We start from the raw sequence: 18,884 nt of genomic DNA, 5'->3' as shown, positions 1-18,884 counted from the left end.
AACCCCTTTATGAATGCTTTGAGTGCTACAAACAAATACATAAACTCATTTTCTGGTGATTTATGCATTTTAACAAGCGATCCAGGATACATTTTACCAAGGATGTATATATATGCAGGCAACTTCTTGAATGAATCAGCTGGATCACCTCTCAAATCTTTTATAGCCTTCTCTCTAGCTCTCCATGCCATCATATAAGAAACATCTACGCCGAATTCATTTTTGACATCGTCTATTATATCCCCAGGGGTGACCTTCCTTTTATGGTTAGTTATTTTCGCCTTGACAACTGCTTCTCCAATAAACCAACTTGTTGCTTGTCTTTGTGAATACACCTTGTCCTTCAATGATACGTATGTTCGTCATCGAAAGATCTAACCCCGAACATTTCGTAATCCCCAATTCTCGACGCTTTCCGAACTTTCATTTACATTCCGGCGACCAACATACCAGAGTATAGCTACATAATACAATGCAAATAGTACATATTGAATCAATTAAATACAGTCAAAATATACAAAAAATATATAAGAAATATAGTGCATGAAATATTTTTTTAATAAACAGTGTGCTAAGCAAGTTAAAAAATCATCTTAATATAGTACAAATATAACAAAAATACATCTGCAATATAGTTACCAGAATACATTTAGTAAATCATACCTTATAGCATTCGATCTCTCTGTTTTGAAATTGAATCTTTCACGAATTGCGTATTTCGTCATCACAATTTTCAAAGTTTCCTTATCGATAAATTTGATCGAAAAACTCCTTTTCGTCGTTCCGTGTTCGAAATTACCAAATTGTTATCATTCTCAAACAAAACAATAGCCTTTCCTGTAGAATCACAAACATCCATACCATCCTGATTCTCGCTATATCCAAGTTGCAGCACATCATCTCTAACAATGCGATTACCAGTTGCATCATCCTCAATATCAATATCATGAATACTAACGCACATTGGATACATCCCAAAAACTCTGTTTTCTCTCTTAAGCTCAATGTACACACGAACTCCCATATCGTTGTGTATTTCCATTGGTTGAAAATCGCTTCAACAAGATATTTTATTGAAATAGTTTTTTCGACGGTATCACGCCTAATTGACTTGTAATCGTAGAAACTAACTCAAACTAACTCATCGTAATTGCAATTATCAGTGAATACAACAGCATCAATTTTGTAATTCACAAAACAGTTCTGATCGTTCCAAAAACGAAAATGTCAGATCAATGCAGTTAAGCTTGTCATTATCCTATTGTTTTCGAATACAACAATGTGTTATATTCAATTTAGCTGAAACAATAATATTTTGAATCTATGAATCTGAGTTTTCGTATATTCAAAATTTCAGAAAAAAAAAAAAAAAGTTGCAGTGAAAACGTTGTTACCTCAATTATGAACTCAACTTGAATTCGATATTTCAACAGATGAATTCAAATATATATTCGTCGTTTAAAACGAGCTCTGTTCACTAGTTTGATATTGTTATTTTTCAAAGTTTTTTGATGAACTTTTTTTTTTTTTTTGGTTAAAAATATGAATGTACTTTTTTAATTCAATTTTTTTTGAATTTGTTAGTACATTTGAATGAGATATGAGATCGTATATGGAATGGGAGGATATTTGCGTGAATAATCGGAACATTAAAAATCGATTTTAATTTAAATTGGAATAGATTTTGTTTCCATAAATATAGCACTTTTAGTTTTCTTAGCGTGTGTATTATATATATTTATCCTATATTTAAGTCGACGCGTCTACTAGCTAAATATAGGGTCCTCCAGCTACGAGTTGTAAATGTAGAACATATAGTTATAGGTTGTTAGAAGGAGCTAAAAGGTAGCTATTTGTGAAAATTTTACTTTTTTCTTCTACCTAATTTTTCCTTGGGCCTTTTACTGTTACTGTGCTTGAAATAGAATTCTGCTCCAGGAAAAACGAGTTCTGATTTTTTCTCTTTTGTTGACTAACTAGGTTCCGTCTTTGTTTATTAATAATGGACGCAAGCCGGGAAGTCAAAAGCTTCAAGAGATCAGTATGACACGAGTATGCTGATTACGAGGATGATGACAGTGAAAATGGTAAATTTTATTTTCCTTCAACATACGTATGATGAATTTTCTAGATAGAATGTGATGGGAATAGTCAGCGTGATTTTCAGTTCTTTCCTCTTCTGTGTTGGGACTTGGGAGCACAGGTGCGCGCTGACAATTGATGTTTTGTTACAAGCTACTATAATGAATTGTTAATGTATACGTGGAAAAAAGAGAACAATTAGAAGATTGTGGGAATATAAAGTAGGAAGAGTAGAATAAACTAAATAAGCACCCATTTAACATATTACTCAATCAACCTCTTCTCTTTTCTTGCTGTTGGCCAAGAAGTTGTTATTAGAATAAACTTGTGATCGGCTTCATAGCTGACTTTCTCCATTCTCGACTGTTTTCTTACTTCTTGCAGAAGGCGATCCTGACTATGGTAGCACAGGTCGTGGAAACAAGGCCAGGCAAGCCTAATAGTATACGACCAATACTATGCATAAGAGCACACCTTATTACTGGTACTTCATATTATGTGATGAATGCTTCTGCTTTTCCTATAGTATTTGCGCGCCGAAAATTTGACATACCTTTTAGCATGTCCACTTTTAAATTACTTGCAGTAGGAAATTTTGGTCTTTATCATTCATGTAGTGTAGCCTATTTCAAAATGTAGTACTTGAAATTCCAGTATATAATCATAATAATGTATTTGATATATTGACGGGATGAAATTTCATGATAAAATGACAATGAGTAATATATGATCTAAATATGAATTTTGTACTCTTTATGATGCATGAAAATGGAGATGGATCCCTTCAGGAAGAGGTTAGCGACTGAAAAATTGAAAGTTATCTTCAGTTCCTTCAGCTTATGACACAGATAATCTTTACAGTGTCCTTTTAAAGACATCAACTGATCCTAATGATCTGGTATAAGGAAAGCAGCTTGAAATCCTTTTAACTGGTCAAATTAGTTCCAGAAGAATTGAAGATTGTGCCTAAAGTAATCAAGAAGCTGGACGTTTCATCTTTATGCAAGACCGCAAAGGCAAGTACATTTTGGGATGAACATAACGACACTGCCAGGAATCAAGTATGTATATTACCAACTTCAATTTCCTTCATTTTTTCCGGCCAAGTTCTTTTTCTGATGTGTTAAAGACTTGCATAGCTTTGGGGTTTTGAGATGTGACACATGGTTCATATGGAGCGAAATCCCTTTGAAACTGCAAGGATTTAATTATGCCCACACTCAAACTGAAAAAATGAACAATTGCTTGACCATTATTGTTTAAGCCGCAAATGTATCCTCTATTTTGTATTCTATAGTTATATTTTCTTTGTATCACTACAGTAACTACTATGTTATAATTTTGAAGTCAAAATAGGTAAGAATTACAAGGGGACCTTTTAAAGCCAGCTTTCTGTAATTTAGAGCTTTTGAGCTTAACAAATAGAACATTCGTTCCTTTGAGCCTTCTTAATGGTTTAAGTGCTACAGAGAAGAAAATTTAGAGGTAAGATCAAAATGATTCTTTTGAGCATTAGTAATGGTTTAAGTGCTAGAGAAGAAAATTTAGAAGAACATCATAATGATTCTTCTATAACAGAGTGCTCTTTTGTGAAAGAAGGTGAACACACTGCTTTAATTGAGCTCATTATTCCATTGCTAGTTTGGTAGCAGATACTAGAAGGGGAAAAACCTAATTCAACTCTTTGTCTGGAGCTGGATTCATAAGCATATAATTCCTTGCTAATCATGCATTATTTCACTCTTAAAGTGTTTCACAAAACTTAGCTTTTTATCTACTGCCAAAAGGTTTTGGTAAACTTGTAAACTACATGAACAATCTGACATATTATCTTTCCAACAGAATGAATGGTTACACCGACTGGATAACAATATTTACAACTAATCTATGTGTCCACTAAACTTCATTTTCTATTACTCATTTATAAGCTGAGTTACTGAGTATTATGTTTCATAGGCTAGCAACTGTTGCTTTCTTGGATCATTTTCTAGACCTATCATCCCATTCAAAACACTATATAGATATATATCGACTGATACTTCTCTAAACCTTCCCCTTTGCAAAGAGTAGAAAAAAAATAACTAAATCTATGCCTAGAAATAAAAAACCATCTGTTTCATTTATAATCCATGAATCTTGAAACTCTTCAAGGGGACGTTTCTTTCAATTTAGACAAATTCATGAAACGAAGATTTGTAGATTAACTGTGATTATCGCTTTGAAATTAAAGTGTGATCCTTTGCTAATTTATGTTACCAAGAGAAATATTTTCATCCTTTTTTAATTGGTGCTTTATATATTTATTAAAAGAATAGTGTCAGTAGCTTTTACTATCTTTTAGAGCCGACTAAAGGCTCCTTTTAGATTTGACTTTTGCTTGAAAAGTAGCTAATTCTGTATAAGACATGAAGCAAATGTGGAACAGAGAACAAGAAAGGATGCAAAGTGCTTGAACAAGCTTTAGATGAGCCCAAAATTAGTTGATGTTGGTAAGAGAATGCCTGGATGTAAAACCACGTGGTGTCATTAGCTACTCGATATATTCAAGACGTACACTGTAAAATGGCAGCTGCAAGGTGTGCTCAAATTAGTGAAATTGGTTGCTCCGGATACTTCCTTAGTTTCTTGGTATATTTTTATAGACTAATAGGTTGATTAGTGTTAGACTAACTTTGAGATGAATTCTGTGATTTCTTTATGAGAGAAGAGTTAAGTAGCTCTTAGCTTCCAAATTTAGCTTAGACTTTGGATAGGAGAGTCGATCTCCTAAGTAAGCATCATAAGACATTCTTTGAAGCTGTATTGGCAAAAGACGATTCTTACTTCCTTTATAGCCCACATAACCGTTGTACTTCTGCAAAAATGGAGTACTAATTTTAATACAGTTTGTTTCTCGCATCTTTATGTTCCATCAAAAGTAAACGACACAAACAAAAAATAATATCAGCCACGAGCCCATGCCTTGCACGGGCACACAACATCTAGTAAAGGAATAAGTCCAGGTGGTAGTGGATGAAGGGTGGTGGTGCGTGAATACATCGAGCAATACTGCTAAGAATTAGAATTTGGCAATTTGCTACCATTTTATCGCCTATAGTTGTTAAGCCTAATCTTTGCCTAGCCTATTAGCACTAGCTAGTATATGTGTCAATGCCCCAAATATTTCTCCAAGAAAACAAGTTCTTTAAAAATCAGAAAAATGACTTCTCAAGTAGGAGTAGAGAAAATAGGTTTCATAATTGGCATTTCAAACTCAGTCTCCTCCCCGCCATCCCCTGCCACCCCTTGACTACCTCACCCCACCCTCACCTCCACAGTGTTTTCCTAATTACACATATATGCTCTTTGTACAATATTTTTTTCGCTTGCTGACCAAACACAAAAATAAGTAAAAAAAAATCATTTATGTTCCATAAAAAATATTTTTCAGGATAACAAACACACCCTGAATCAATAAGTTAAAAGAAAGCGTTTGCAGGAGATGGAAGATACTTACAGAGAGCGCACATCGTGCTCTTCCAGATTATAGAACTTCAGTGGTAAATGATTTCTGCTTATTTCCTTGCAGTCGAACGGACAACTTACATATACAGGTATAAGGTAGAATAAAGATGTTCCTTGAAATTCCCATTTACACCTTCACTTAGCTACAAAATTTGCCTCATTTGTACACTTATAAACAACTTTACTTAAGGGAGATCTTCCTTCCTGGTAATATCCACTGCCACAGTTTTTGCTTCAAGTACAATGATCTCAGTTGCTTACCAATATAAGCAAGCTAGAGCATGTACCAAACAAGTGGCAAAAACAACCAGCAATTTCAGCTTCCTTAAAGATGCAGGTTGTATTTTGGCCACATGTTAACCAACTCTTGCCCATACAAGGTTACATGCATGTTTTATTCCTTGATTTTCCTCACTATTTTCTTCCTATGACGAGGCTCCCCGGGGTACAGAAGTACTGCCAATGACAAAGCGAAGACAAGGCCAACTACTCCACTAAATGGTTGAGCTGAATTAGACCCCGCGAACCATGGAGGGAATTTTTGTCGATAAGTCAAAAAACCCCCAGTGTGTAAGATGTAGCTAGTAGCCAGTATCCCTGAACGCAGGCCAATTGGAAGGTAGAGACTTTGGGTTCTTTGTCGAACACCCGCGAGAGCCAGTGACAATAGCCACAAACTGGGCACTGCCCAAGGTGACCTGAAAAGAAATTAGAGTATGAAACAAAATCACTTCGCTGGAATTTCATTTGCATATAGCGGAAGAAAAAGGCTAGTAGCATTAAGAAAAGCAATCAATCATGCAGAACAAATGTTTTTGGAGTGGGCGAAGAAGGCTACATCCAAAGAGGCAAGCTTGACAGGAGGTGCATGTATGCAAGACAAAAGAGCACAAAGTAGAACTAAGCAAATACAGGGGAATGATTCTCAGGAAACCCTAATTCAATCTTTCAATTATTTCATAAGTTTCAAAAAGATAGAGAAATTGGCGGCTTGAAGGACAAGTAACCTAAAAACTCAGGCTACATAGATCCATCTCAAAAGCCTGAACACACTGCAAAATCAAGAATGAGGGCATACCTTTGAAACAAAGCAAACGCAAGTCCAGAAATTATGATTCCACGATAATATCCCAGGTCAGCAGCAATTTCATCAGGCAACCATGACCTGAAAAGAAACTCCTCCACAGTGGCAATGCCTGTTGCAGTTGCAAGTCCTCGAACAATTAGAAAAAACATCCGACCATACACCTTTAGCCAGGTTAAAGCTGCTGATGAGGTTGGAGGAGCCATGGGCAAACAGAAATCGACACAGCCAATTAAGGAGTTCACTGAATGTAATAGCAAAACAAGGATGGTTCCCCCAAATAAACCTTTCAGAAAACTCCGGACCTGCAAGAAAGGCAGGCAGCATCTGAGTAATGCAAGTTACAACAGATTTTCCTTCAAAGCTTCGAAATGTAACTCAGAGAAATATAAATATTCAAGGCCAAAATCATGAACTGATACTTGAAGAATGTCAGTATAGCTCATATTGTAGTCCCAAGGTTAAAGCTAGCGACAGAAACTGAGGGACAAGGAGAAACTCTCCCTCATTCAATCCCCGTTACCATTGACACAAAAGGGAAAAGAAAGAAAAAGAAATGTCTTTATAGAAAAGTTAAGAAAAAGAAATGTCTTTATAGAAAAGTTATTGCTAAAGAGATGATTTCTTCACCGAATATGATGAGAACTGTTGCAAATGAGCTGGATTGTGCTCAATCAACAATGCATTTTCGTGACAAAGAAGAAAGAAAGAAAGCTTGGAAAGAAGAAAATGGCAGAAACTAAAGAAGGAAATGATACGGAGAATTAGGTTTTCATTCAACATGTCTGACACTGCTTACTCCAACAACATATAAAGGTCTACAGCTAGCATCCACACCTAATTACATGGGTTAAAATGAAAATAAGTGCTAAAACTGAAATGGTTAAACTGCGACAGCATGAACTTAGTCTCTCATCTCCATTTGTAACAAAAACCATGAAAGTATAATATCTTATCACATGACAGCTAATATCTGTTCCAAATACTTTCCTAGATTGATTTACTTAATTGCATCCCCCACCGCCCCCCACCCCCCGCCCCCTCAAAAAAAAAAAAAAAAAAAAAAAAAAAGGAAAGAGGAATTGGATCTTGCGGCCATCTAGAGGTTGCAAAATTATCCCATGAAAATATGCTCCGCACAACTTGCCAGACTTGGGCGAGGCATATTTCCATGGCAGGCCAATGTGGGCACAACCTAGCCTGTCTAATAGTTAGCCCAAACTGACCCATAAGAAACTCGTCAAAATAATTTTTACTGATATTTTTGTTTGATATGTTGACATAATAAAGAAAAAAACTTTTATTAGTTTTTTTTTTGGTATTTAAACAAATTAGAAGAAACTAAAACTTAATTAGAGTTGGATGGGTTGGGCTATGACTCTTTGTTTAGCTCATCTTGACCCAACTCATCTCAGCCAAAGTGACCTTTAGACAGGTTAATGACTCACCCATTTATTGATTCAACCAATTTGACCAGCTGAAATTCAGCTCAACCCACCCATTTGTCACCACTATGTCCATCCCAACCCTTCTGTCCAGGAAACATGCTGGTTTACTTAACAACTTGAAGAAAATGACGTATAAACTAAATGGGTATAGCGCAGGTCCATTAAAGTGTTACTGTATTGGTAATATCAGACATTCTCGAAACAAAGACAGACCCGGCTACTGATTGTCCAGTAAGGTGCTTCCTCAAGAAGTTGCTAATTTGCAAACTTTAAAGCATTAGTTAACTTTTGAAAAAAGAGAACTTTTACCTTCAGCATTGAAGTTATATCTAGCCCATACTGGTCAAGCGGGTTCTCATAGCCACGTATCCTTTTGCCCCATAGAGTAACTAGTAAGAAAATAGACACGTAGAGGCCAATAATGCAAATGAGCTCAGCAGTCGTGGATGGCTTCTGTGTTGTCCAACTTTGCACAAGTGTGGGCAGCAGCGGAATGATCACGGGTGACCATAAAACAAGCACCATACCAACAAATGCAAGAATCCTGGTGCAAGTTCCAGAGTCAAGCAACATCAGTAAAATAAAATGTCAACTAGACTGAAAATAACAGAGTGCTAAGTCTATAAACTTGTTGACACATAGCAAATCTGCTTAATGAATGACTTTACCACTGACCCTACTCATGAGAGTAACATGTCAGTGACCTCACACTGTTGAAAAGAAACTGAGACCTTGTAATTTTAAATTCTAGGGGCATCTAAAGAGGATATGAAGCTTGCCTAATAGCAAATGCGTGCTTGAAAGAGGGCGTGAAGTAAACAGCATCTCTTTAGATGACTTTAGGTGACCTCTCACCTTGTTTTAAATGCATTGGTGCTGCTTTGTTTTACATTTTAAGAGTAGTGGTTTTTAAATGTATAAGCTATTAGTAACAATAACGAAAAAGAAACAATGAAAAAGATCATCAGAGAGCTGCTGCTCATTAGGGAGGTCAAATGAACATATAACAGACGGATGTCCAGAAGGTAAAGTACTTAACAACCAGTCCCGAGATCCTCGCATTCCTAAGACAAAGGTGCAGTCATGAAGAAGAACCAATTTGATGCAGATGGCTGTTTGTTAAAAAAAAAAAAAAAAAAAAATCACTCTGAAGGTGAATGCTGGGAGTTTCTTCACTTATATTTTCACCAGACCAAAGAAAGAGGTAGAAGTATGACAGAAGCCATGAATGGTAATCCCCAAAGTAATTCAGTCATTAATGCAAATAGAGGTATCTATTCAATGCAGATTAAATTCACCCACTAACGCCAATACTTACGGGCTTGCCTATTATCGCATCAGTCTCAGCATCTAACCATGTAGAAGAGTAAGAAGAAGAAACAAACAGTGGACATATTATTTCTTGGAAAAGATGTCGCTTAATCCTGAAACTTTCCTTTAGTTAATGCAGTAAAAGATTCAAATTATTTCCTCTCACTCGATAGATTAAAATTGTTTCTTCTAATCACAAAACTAATACACTGCGAAACAAAATCGTTGAGAGATGAATTTTACTTTAAAAAAGAAGACTCTGTGAACATTTGTAGTTAATTCTTTCATCCCGCACCTAGAACATAGATAAATGACTCAATACTTCTTTTTATAGTAAAATGATGCAATATCTTACCTCTGGAACAAAGGACGTTCAGCAATGCGAAGAAATGAGATGAGTTTGTCAGTTAGACTAATAGCACCTCGTATACCACCCCAAAGCAACGCAACTTTTGCAACCAATTTCAGAATGCCACCCTTCTGTCCCAAGTCCGCCAACATTGACACCAGCCTATTATAGAAAAAGAGGATATCAATTGGATTTTGGGTATAATTTGAAGTTAAAAAAGAAAAGCATGCTGTTGAGATTATAAGACCTTTCGTGATCCACTCCACCATCTTCTTTCATAGGCACCACAGGACCAGCTACAGACATGGCTTTCTCAGCAAGGCTTGTGACTATGTTATTGTGAGTTTTATCAACTGTTTCCTCATCAAGGTTGCTATCTTCTTTGCTTTGATTTTTCTCATCTTGAAAGGGCTTGGACGAAGTCTCAAAATTTTGAGCATCCTTTAAGCACATACATATGGCACAGATCAACTAAGAAATAGGCAGTATAAAATCTTAGCTTTACAACCAATGGTTTACCCCCAAAAAGGCAGCTAAGAAGCCAGTACAACATAAAATTCCAATGAAATTTTGCCCAAACTATCCAATGCATTCTGCTCAAGGAGAAGATAGACTCTGGTCTCTTTAGGCCATTAACAAATATGAAAAAGCAGTTTTTAAAGGTCAAAAATATGAAATATGACCCCAATTTACGAGTTCACTCCACTATATAGAGGCTATGGTTAATGCCCTCCCACTCCATTCCCGGGGTAAAGAATGTGAAACATGAAGAAACACTTATCTTCTTTGTCAAAGAAATTCAATTGAGAGCTCTAGTCAATCTCTACAGCAAAATGGAGGAAAAATACTTTTTAGATTTCAAAAATGCATGAGAGATTAGAACATGCCAAGAACTACCCTAGATGGATAATGCAAGGAAGGTGATCAACTCATGTTGCTGAATAATAAGGAAGGTTGTCCAGCTGTTGCAACCCGCTCAATATTACTCAACCAGACATCCTTTATGTTGATTTTTACCTGTTGATGGACAAGGAGTGCTGATGCTCCGAGGGCTGCCGTAACAGCTCCAACCATAATAGATTTTCTGCCTGCATTTTCTGAATCAGCTGCTCCCTCAACTTGGCGAACTGAACTCTTCAGTCCATACACTTTTCCATTAGGATGCATTTCATCAATCTTCTTATTAGCTGTCGGGATAGAATTTATTTTCTCTAGGTCACTTATTTCATCAAGGATCAACTCTTTGCTTTGGCCATTACCTTCTATTGCATATACATCAAAAAAATTTCTCAAAGCAGCCAAGCTGCATCCTACAATAACTCCAACAGGCAATACCCTTCTCAAATAATTAGTTCCCTGAACTGCTGATGAAATAGCATGCACAACATGTTCTGCATGAAGTGTACCCACTTTCTCTGAAGTACGGTCCTTACTCTTGATAAATGAACCAAGCTCCTCTTCATGCCCAACAGCCTGAGAGATAGCATTTGCAACATGTTCCAGTTCATTGGAGAGTTTGGACTGCATTTCCTCCAAGTCTTCAGTACTTACTTTTCTGCCAACTTCGACCTTTAAAGCGTCAACTATAATCTCTCTTAAAAATAAAGCAGACCCATGTGCGGTTTCATTATCAACTTCATCATTCTCATTAGAGTTATATGAAGTCATACCTTCATCAGGATTCTGGTTTTCATGGTCAAATATTACATAAGATGGTTCAATAACATTATCCATATTATCTGTTTTCAGAGGAGAATTATGCTGCATCTCCACATGAACCTTTCCATCTGCTGCAACATCATCAGATATATCACTGTTATTTCCAGTCTGCTCCAAAAGTTTCCATTGTCCTTCTTCTGGGAAGTAGTCGAGAAACAAAGCTGTTGTGGTATCTAAATCTAGCGGTTTCGTTATGACAGCCTTTGAACTTAAATAGCTTCTAACGTATTCTTTGTAAAGTGGGTCTCCAGAGAAATTGGTATTCATGTAGACAGGACCAGCTTTTTGAATGTAATTCAAAGACTTAAGTGAATCCCCTGCAGAAGGCTCTCCATTGACAATGTTTTGTCTCTTCTGATCACTTTCTGCGTGGCTTTCTCCATCACTTTCCTGAAAATTGACGGTATCAATTTCAACTTCACCAAGTGAAGTGGCATCTGTTTCGGATTTTTCTTGGGAATGTGAGCAAACTTTGCTCTCGCTCTTCTCAACATCATCTAAATCGTGGTTATCAACCGTACGGTGATTGTTTGAGACGGAGCTAGTATTTTGATCAAGAACCTTGTCTTTGTCCTTAAGTCCATCTTCATTGTCCCCATTCTTGATTCCACTTTTCTTAAGTCCATCTTTATCGTCTCCATTCTTGATTTCACTTTCTGTGTCTTTTACCCCATCCAACTGATTAATCATATCTTCAAGTACATGAAATACACTATTAACTGCTACCTGAGTTGTATCATCAATTCCAGTCAGGGCATCAAATGCTTGAGAAACATCAAAGCTTGGTGCATTAGGAATAATTTGATTTGAACTGGTCTGCTTACTTCTTTCTTCTCTTTTGACATTATCAGAACCTTCATTTTTTATTACGTTGGTCTCAGAAGGGGATGTCACAAGTGATGTTTTATCCTCTGTTGGGGGCGAAGATGTTGACTTGTTCTGATCACTACTAATATCAGGAGTTTTTTCTTCCTTTTGTTGGGTAGAGATCTCTTCTTTCAAGTCCGTCTGATATTTCCCACCATCACGCTGTTCTTTGGATTGCTCAGCAATCACTCTGTCAGTGCCACCATCATGCTGTTCTTTGGATTGCTCAGCAATCACTCTGTCACTGCCACCATCATGCTGTTCTTTGGATTGCTCAGCAATCACTCTGTCAGTGCCACCATCATGCTGTTCTTTGGATTGCTCAGCAATCACTTTGTCAGTGCCACCATCCGCTTCAGGTGGACTTGAACTCTCAAGTTTATCTCCAACTTTTGACTCGTTTTCCCTGTAATCAGAAGTTAGGGCAGTTTTTTCTAGAGCAAGATCTGCACTTTGATTATTATTCTCCACATCATTTGTCTCCTTCTTGTCTAAAGCAGGAACTTCAATATCATGGCTACTCATTGCCTGAGACTGACCTGTATCTACAGATTTTTGCACGTTCTCCACCGCCTTAGGTTCTGAAACAAGGTCTTGAGAATGCTTGTCTGTGCTTGAGCCATTAGTATTAAGTTCATCTGAAATATCATTAGTCCTCCTCTTCGCATCTGATAACTGAGAAGTTTCACTTCCACCTTCTGCACTTGAAACTCCTCCATCCTTTTCCATCTTTGGCATAAGGCTAGACGTCACGTTTGGAATACGTCCAAGACTTAATAGTCCATCAATTTTGAGATTTGAACCCTGATTGTGCAAAATTCCAGATACAGCAGTTGTAAGCTTTCCGCGAACATCATCAGGAACAGCATCTTGCAAAGCTTTCATTATTGTCTCTCCTTGGCCGACAGCCGTCAGGACCTGCCACGGTTTAAACAGGTAAAGTCTTGAACAAATAATAGTATTACCAAAGTTATCTAGCCTATCCAATGAGTAGAGTCGGCTCAGTTTACCTCCAAAGCAAAAACAAATTGTTTTCAACAAATTACAATAAGTCATAAGGTAACAGATAATAGGTACCTTCTTCTTCTGTTCTTCTGTTAGTGTGTCAGGCATTGTCACATCAAGCATATTCATAACTAATTCTGCAGTTTGTAGCATTTGGCCTCTTTCACCATCAACAGGACTTCCAGTCTGCTCTTCTCCTGATTCTGCATCATCAGCGCTACCATTTTGTAAGGTGCTATAGGTTTCTTGTAGCTGTCCAGTGCTTCGAAGATCTTTTCCTGGATCTCTTTCAAATCTTGAATGAATTGTTGCTGCACTATCTCCTCCTTCAAATATTTCCAGTGAAGGATCTTGGGAGCGACCATATAAAGCACCTGAGGTAGGATAATTCAAGAGCTTGTTTGATCTAAGACTTCTATCAGATGGTCCACCCACTAGAGGAAGACCCTTGGACGGATTGATGGTAACATCAACATCTTCCAGAAGAGGATGACGACCTTTCAAAAGTCCAAGCTCCACAGCTGTGAGCCACTGCAGACAAGAATTTTGGGAATCAAAATAAATAGGGAGAATGGAGGAGCAAAATTGAACCATGACGGTTGATAAACAATGATCACCTCAATTGTAAGATGCTGGCACCAAGATAGAGTTGATCTGCTATTTGTCGTTTCATTATGTGGAGAATAAGAGCACAAGAGTAGGCTTGTGTACGGGTTTTCTGCTATTGAACTGCGCGGAACAGAGAACAAGGGGACTGACCCTTCATCGCTCTGAAAAATCAAGGAAACCACGAAGTTCAATACACTATTTGTCCCACCTTATAATCAATTTTCAGGACATTGCACATAGAATCAACCGTGTTGAAACTTGCATATAAGTTCTGGACACAGAAATTTAATTGTACTCTTCCTGATTGCAGTCGTTAACAAATTTCAAGCCTGCAGGTGCTCTCTAGACAAAGTGAAGTAACAACGTCTTCTTCTTCTTTTTTTTTTTTTTTAATTGACACCAGATAATGAAGGCTCTAAATTATCCTGAAAGGACCACAAAAGTTTGCAGCCTCCAAGGAAAATTATTTCCATTTCCATGCTTCATAGCTTTTATAAACTATAGGGCCAAGTCAAAAGAATATTGGGGTAACAAATCCCTGTGGCAAGTCATACCTTATGTCCTATATTTTAGACAGATGTCCAATTATATTATTTTTGAACAGCATCCGACATCTCTTGCCTGGATGAAATTAAAAAACGAGCGAAAAATGACCATATTCATCCCTTACATATATGGGCTCGGTTCAACCTTGTCCTTCTAATATTATTCTGAACATAAAAAGTCCTCTTAGTTCACAAAACAGGGACACTTTTAGGCCATCCAACCTGATTCTGTCAAGTGTTAACAGGATGAACTGACCCTTTCCCACCCATCACCTTTTTTTCCAATAGAATTCTTCTCCATCTTACTGTGTATCTTCCAAATTTTTACAGTGCTTTCTGTTTAACCCTAAGGAGTTTTCTTCTGTCAAAATCTTTCTAAAGTATTTTATCTGGTTATTGGTTTAGTGTTATTTGGCGAACTCTCATGGTTGCCTTAGAAGTTTGCACTATTAGTGTCTGTCATGGTGCTGTTCTCCATAAGATTTTTTTGCCTTGCTGCTGCCCCTCAAAATCCTTGGTTGTTCTTTCACTTTCTGCAACTCACATTATGCCTTATGACCTTCAGAGTCACTACCAGTGTCTCTTTAACATCAAGGGAACAAGAGGTGCTTTGACACTGACCAAATAAAATAAAAATAACAAGGAGGTGCTTTAAACATGAATAGCTTCTGAGCTTTGGAATTCAAATTCTTGCTCACAGGAGACTGAAACTCCTCATGCCATCCAGGTATATCATATCGTTAGCTAATTGAGCTGAAAAGGAGAAGACTCTACAGCTCTTCTCCTTGTATTTCTCTCCAAAGAAAACAGTTAGTTTTTTTTTTTTTTAGATTACAGGCTCAGGACAAGAAATCGGATTGGGACGAATAACTAGGCATAGCAGAATTTGGAACTATTTCCTGCTTATTATTTTTCATGCTGTGCACTGAATCTACGGAAGTTCGCTCAATTACTGACAAATGTTGACGGTGCTGCAGAGAGAAGGTCTTGGTAAGAACGAAAATAGTGGTCGTCTCTGCGAACAACTAAAGAAGCAAAAGGTGGCGGGAAGGGAAGGGAAGGGTATTCTGTTAAACCTCGACAAAATCAGTTTGGATACAAAAAGTGTCCCTATTTTACAAAGTTAGAGGATTTTTTATGTTCAATGTTAATATTAGAGGGACAAATTTAAACTCACCATATACTGAAGGGACAGTGGGACAATTCCACCAAAAAGAAAAAGGAACACTTTTGGTCATTTCCTCTAATAAGCAACATGGTTTTCAAAACGTTACCTGTATAAAAAGAAGAGGAATCTTTACTTTGCCAACTACATCCCTTGTGCTGGATTTTGCATAGAAATCTTCAATAGAATTAAATCCACAAGACACCATTGATATTGCTTTCTCAAAGTCCCTAACAGATGTCGCCAAAAGAGCATTTTCAACATCAAAGCCTTTTCCACGACCTTGAAATAGTACCTGCATACATCTTCGAGATGTTAAAGAGGTGTCAAGATTTTATGGAATTCTTAAACATAGGGCAACAACATTTAGACCACCGCCTCATACAACAAACTGAAAATCGAAAGGCCATGAAGCATGCGTCAAACGAAAACTCCAAGCGTTAATCGTACACTGGTAGCTTTATGTAAAGGCATAGTTCTTTACCTTGTTAGATTGCAATATGTCTACTAAGCCACCTGTGAGCTTTTGGTCCAAAGCAATGTGATAAGGAGTGGCTCTTGTTGCCTCCTCTAGGTCAAAAGGATTGTTTATGCAAGTAGCAGCTGTAAGAGGTGTTTTTTCTCCAACTTCAGCCAGATACTTTGTCAACATGTTGGCGCCATAACCCCAGCCCACACTCATTATTGTTGTCCGCGGCCTTTTCTTGTTGATAAATTTGACAACTGTGGAGATATCATCGCTGTCAGCAGCTGTAAATAACCTACAATAATAAAGCAGTCATCTGTTCTTCCATTCTTATTACAAGAGACATGGTGAATGTCCACAACAGGAAGCAACAATTTTTAAACTATCCAGAAGCCAAACCACATGATTTTCATTTAAAAAAGTGATCTGTTCCATGAAAAAAAAAAAAAAAAAAAAGAAGAAGCAGAAAATAATCTCCTTCCTAAACTAATAAGTTTTGCACATAAAATTAAGTAGGAAAAGGCTATGAAGAGTGCTAAGTAAAACCGACAATACTCCTTTCTTATTTTGATAACAAATAATTCTTAAAACGTAAATTATCTGTGACAGCACCTAGTTAGTTCGGATGCCAGAAAACAAAATAGGATGCTGCAATCACCAGATTGAAGCACTAAAACTAAATAATGACTAACTAGTCACTGGGAAAAGAAACTAAAACCTAAATTATTATATCTGCATCAAGGCTTATTTCTTAGGATTATCAAGAACAAACAGTAGTAGTGTTGCCTTCAGTTCATAACAGGATGGTAATGCAAAATCTATACTCCCTCCATCTCAATTTAAGTCTTACTTTCCTTTTTGCTTTGTCCCAAATTGAGTGCCTCGTTCTATATTTAGTTAATTTAACAATTCAAACATCCTACATGACAAGTTTAAAAACCACAAGATTCAAAGGACAATTTAGGACATTCCACACATCTTTAATTTAAGACCACAAGATTCAAAAGTCTCTTTTTATTCCTTAAACTCCGTGCCCAATCAAGCTAAAACATTTAAATTGGGACGGCATGAATACCATGTTGCATTTAAATGAAACAAATGCGGAACAATACAAGTACAACACATGATTAGTAGTAGAATGATACTCCCTCTGATTCAATTTGTTTGTCTTACTTTAGTCCATTTGAAAAAAGTATGCCTCTTTCCTTTTTTGGAAACTCTTTAAATTCAACTTTCCACGTGACATATTTTAAGATTCAAAAGTCTTCTTTACTTTCTTAAACTCTGTGCCAAGTCAAAACCAGACAAACAAATTAAAACGGAGGATGGAGCAGTAAAATGATACTATTGCATTTCTCACCGGGCAGTTGTCAATGGTGAACCAGCACAACCTCTAGGATTCATAACAACAGGAAAACACCCTCTCCTCAAACTCTCAACAACAAACGCTCGAATATCCTTATCATTACTTCCCTCAGTTGTTCCGGGAACAATCACCAACGTCGAATCCAATCCATACTCTTCTTCCATATCCAAATTCACCGGCCAATCTAACGACACCACTCCACCATCCTCCGTACTCAAACATACTCTCTGATACACCAACTTCTCATCATCACAGTTACTCTCACTATAATCCCTGATTTTCCCACTATTTAACCTCACAAAATGCCTGTCTTCCTTCACAAGCTTCTCATTGACATCACCGATAAGTTCACTATTATCCTGAAACGAAATTGATGGACAACGTAGCACCACGAATCTATTAAAAGGCGTTGGACTAGTGAATAAGATCCATTCTCCGAATTTTCCAGAAGTTTCTAGAAGTTTTGTTGATGTTTGTGATTGAGACACGTGGAGAGCGAAACCGGATATAAAACCTAGGGCTGGAGCAATTAACTCGAGTGAATTTACAGAAGGAAATTGAGAAAATATGTTTTGAAATAGATTTTCTAATGGTATAGGATTTAAATTTAAATTATGAATTGCTAAAACTGTATGATGATGATGATGATGATGATGATGATATTTTAATCGCCGATACTTCCATCGGCGATGAAGTGCTCTTCTACTGCGAATACTGAGATTTGTTTGAAATGTTGAAGGAAACTGAAAATAACTGATATTATTACAGGAAAAACTCATTGAATTAAAGTAGCATATACACGAAAAAAAAAAAAAGGACCTATTGAATTGAAATTGAGATTGATGGTGTTGATGGTGGAATTATAGTGATGGATGGAGAAGTAGAAAGGCTAATAAAAGTTCTTTCGAGAAGGAGAAATCTAACGGTGGAGAACAACAGAATGGAAAGTGAAACGGGAAATTTTCAAAAATATGCAGACCATAAATATTCCGGAAGTAGCCAAATATACAATATTATTTTATGTTTTTACGTGTATATTTAAAAATAATTTAATTTTATGAAATATTTATGTACACATAAATACTTATTTTGAATTATAAATTTTGAAAATATTCCTTTCTTATAAACACTGTAACAAATTAAGTAGTGTTACATAAATTAAAATGAGAGGAGTATGTAACATCATATCTGGAAAAAAGCATTATACATAATTTATTTACCTTATATAAATATGAATAATAATACACATAAAATATTTATACATAATATGAGTTAAACCAGATAATAAACACAAAATATGAGCTATATAGCGTAAATATTTCCCTTCCACAGACATAGAGCGTAATTTTAAGAGGACTCGTGGG

The 18,884-nt window shown here is 36.7% G+C and overlaps 1 protein-coding gene across 3 annotated transcripts; it reads right to left on the bottom strand.

The window, feature by feature from the left end:
• Positions 1-5,614: 5,614 nt before the first annotated feature.
• Positions 5,615-18,478, bottom strand: LOC132063099 (uncharacterized). Of its 3 annotated transcripts, none has more exons than XM_059455525.1 (11): positions 17,515-18,478; positions 16,173-16,449; positions 15,798-15,983; positions 13,987-14,139; positions 13,442-13,900; positions 10,796-13,282; positions 10,026-10,219; positions 9,785-9,940; positions 8,428-8,662; positions 6,665-6,975; positions 5,615-6,284 (listed from the first exon to the last, which is right to left on the bottom strand). In XM_059455525.1, exons 1-11 carry the CDS (start codon positions 18,297-18,299, stop codon positions 5,981-5,983), a joined length of 5,547 nt encoding a protein of 1,848 aa, XP_059311508.1. In that variant the 5' UTR covers positions 18,300-18,478; the 3' UTR covers positions 5,615-5,980. The 3 variants fall into 3 exon arrangements, with proteins under 3 accessions (XP_059311508.1, XP_059311509.1, XP_059311510.1); XM_059455526.1 differs by having other exon boundaries at positions 16,173-16,411; positions 17,515-17,653; XM_059455527.1 differs by lacking the exon at positions 17,515-18,478 and having other exon boundaries at positions 15,798-15,993; positions 16,173-16,313.
• Positions 18,479-18,884: the final 406 nt, after the last annotated feature.

The sequence above is a fragment of the Lycium ferocissimum genome, chromosome 7, assembly GCF_029784015.1.
Source record: "Lycium ferocissimum isolate CSIRO_LF1 chromosome 7, AGI_CSIRO_Lferr_CH_V1, whole genome shotgun sequence".
In the NCBI taxonomy this organism is placed as follows: Eukaryota; Viridiplantae; Streptophyta; class Magnoliopsida; order Solanales; family Solanaceae; genus Lycium; species Lycium ferocissimum.
This window is presented reverse-complemented; position numbering and strand designations above follow the sequence as displayed.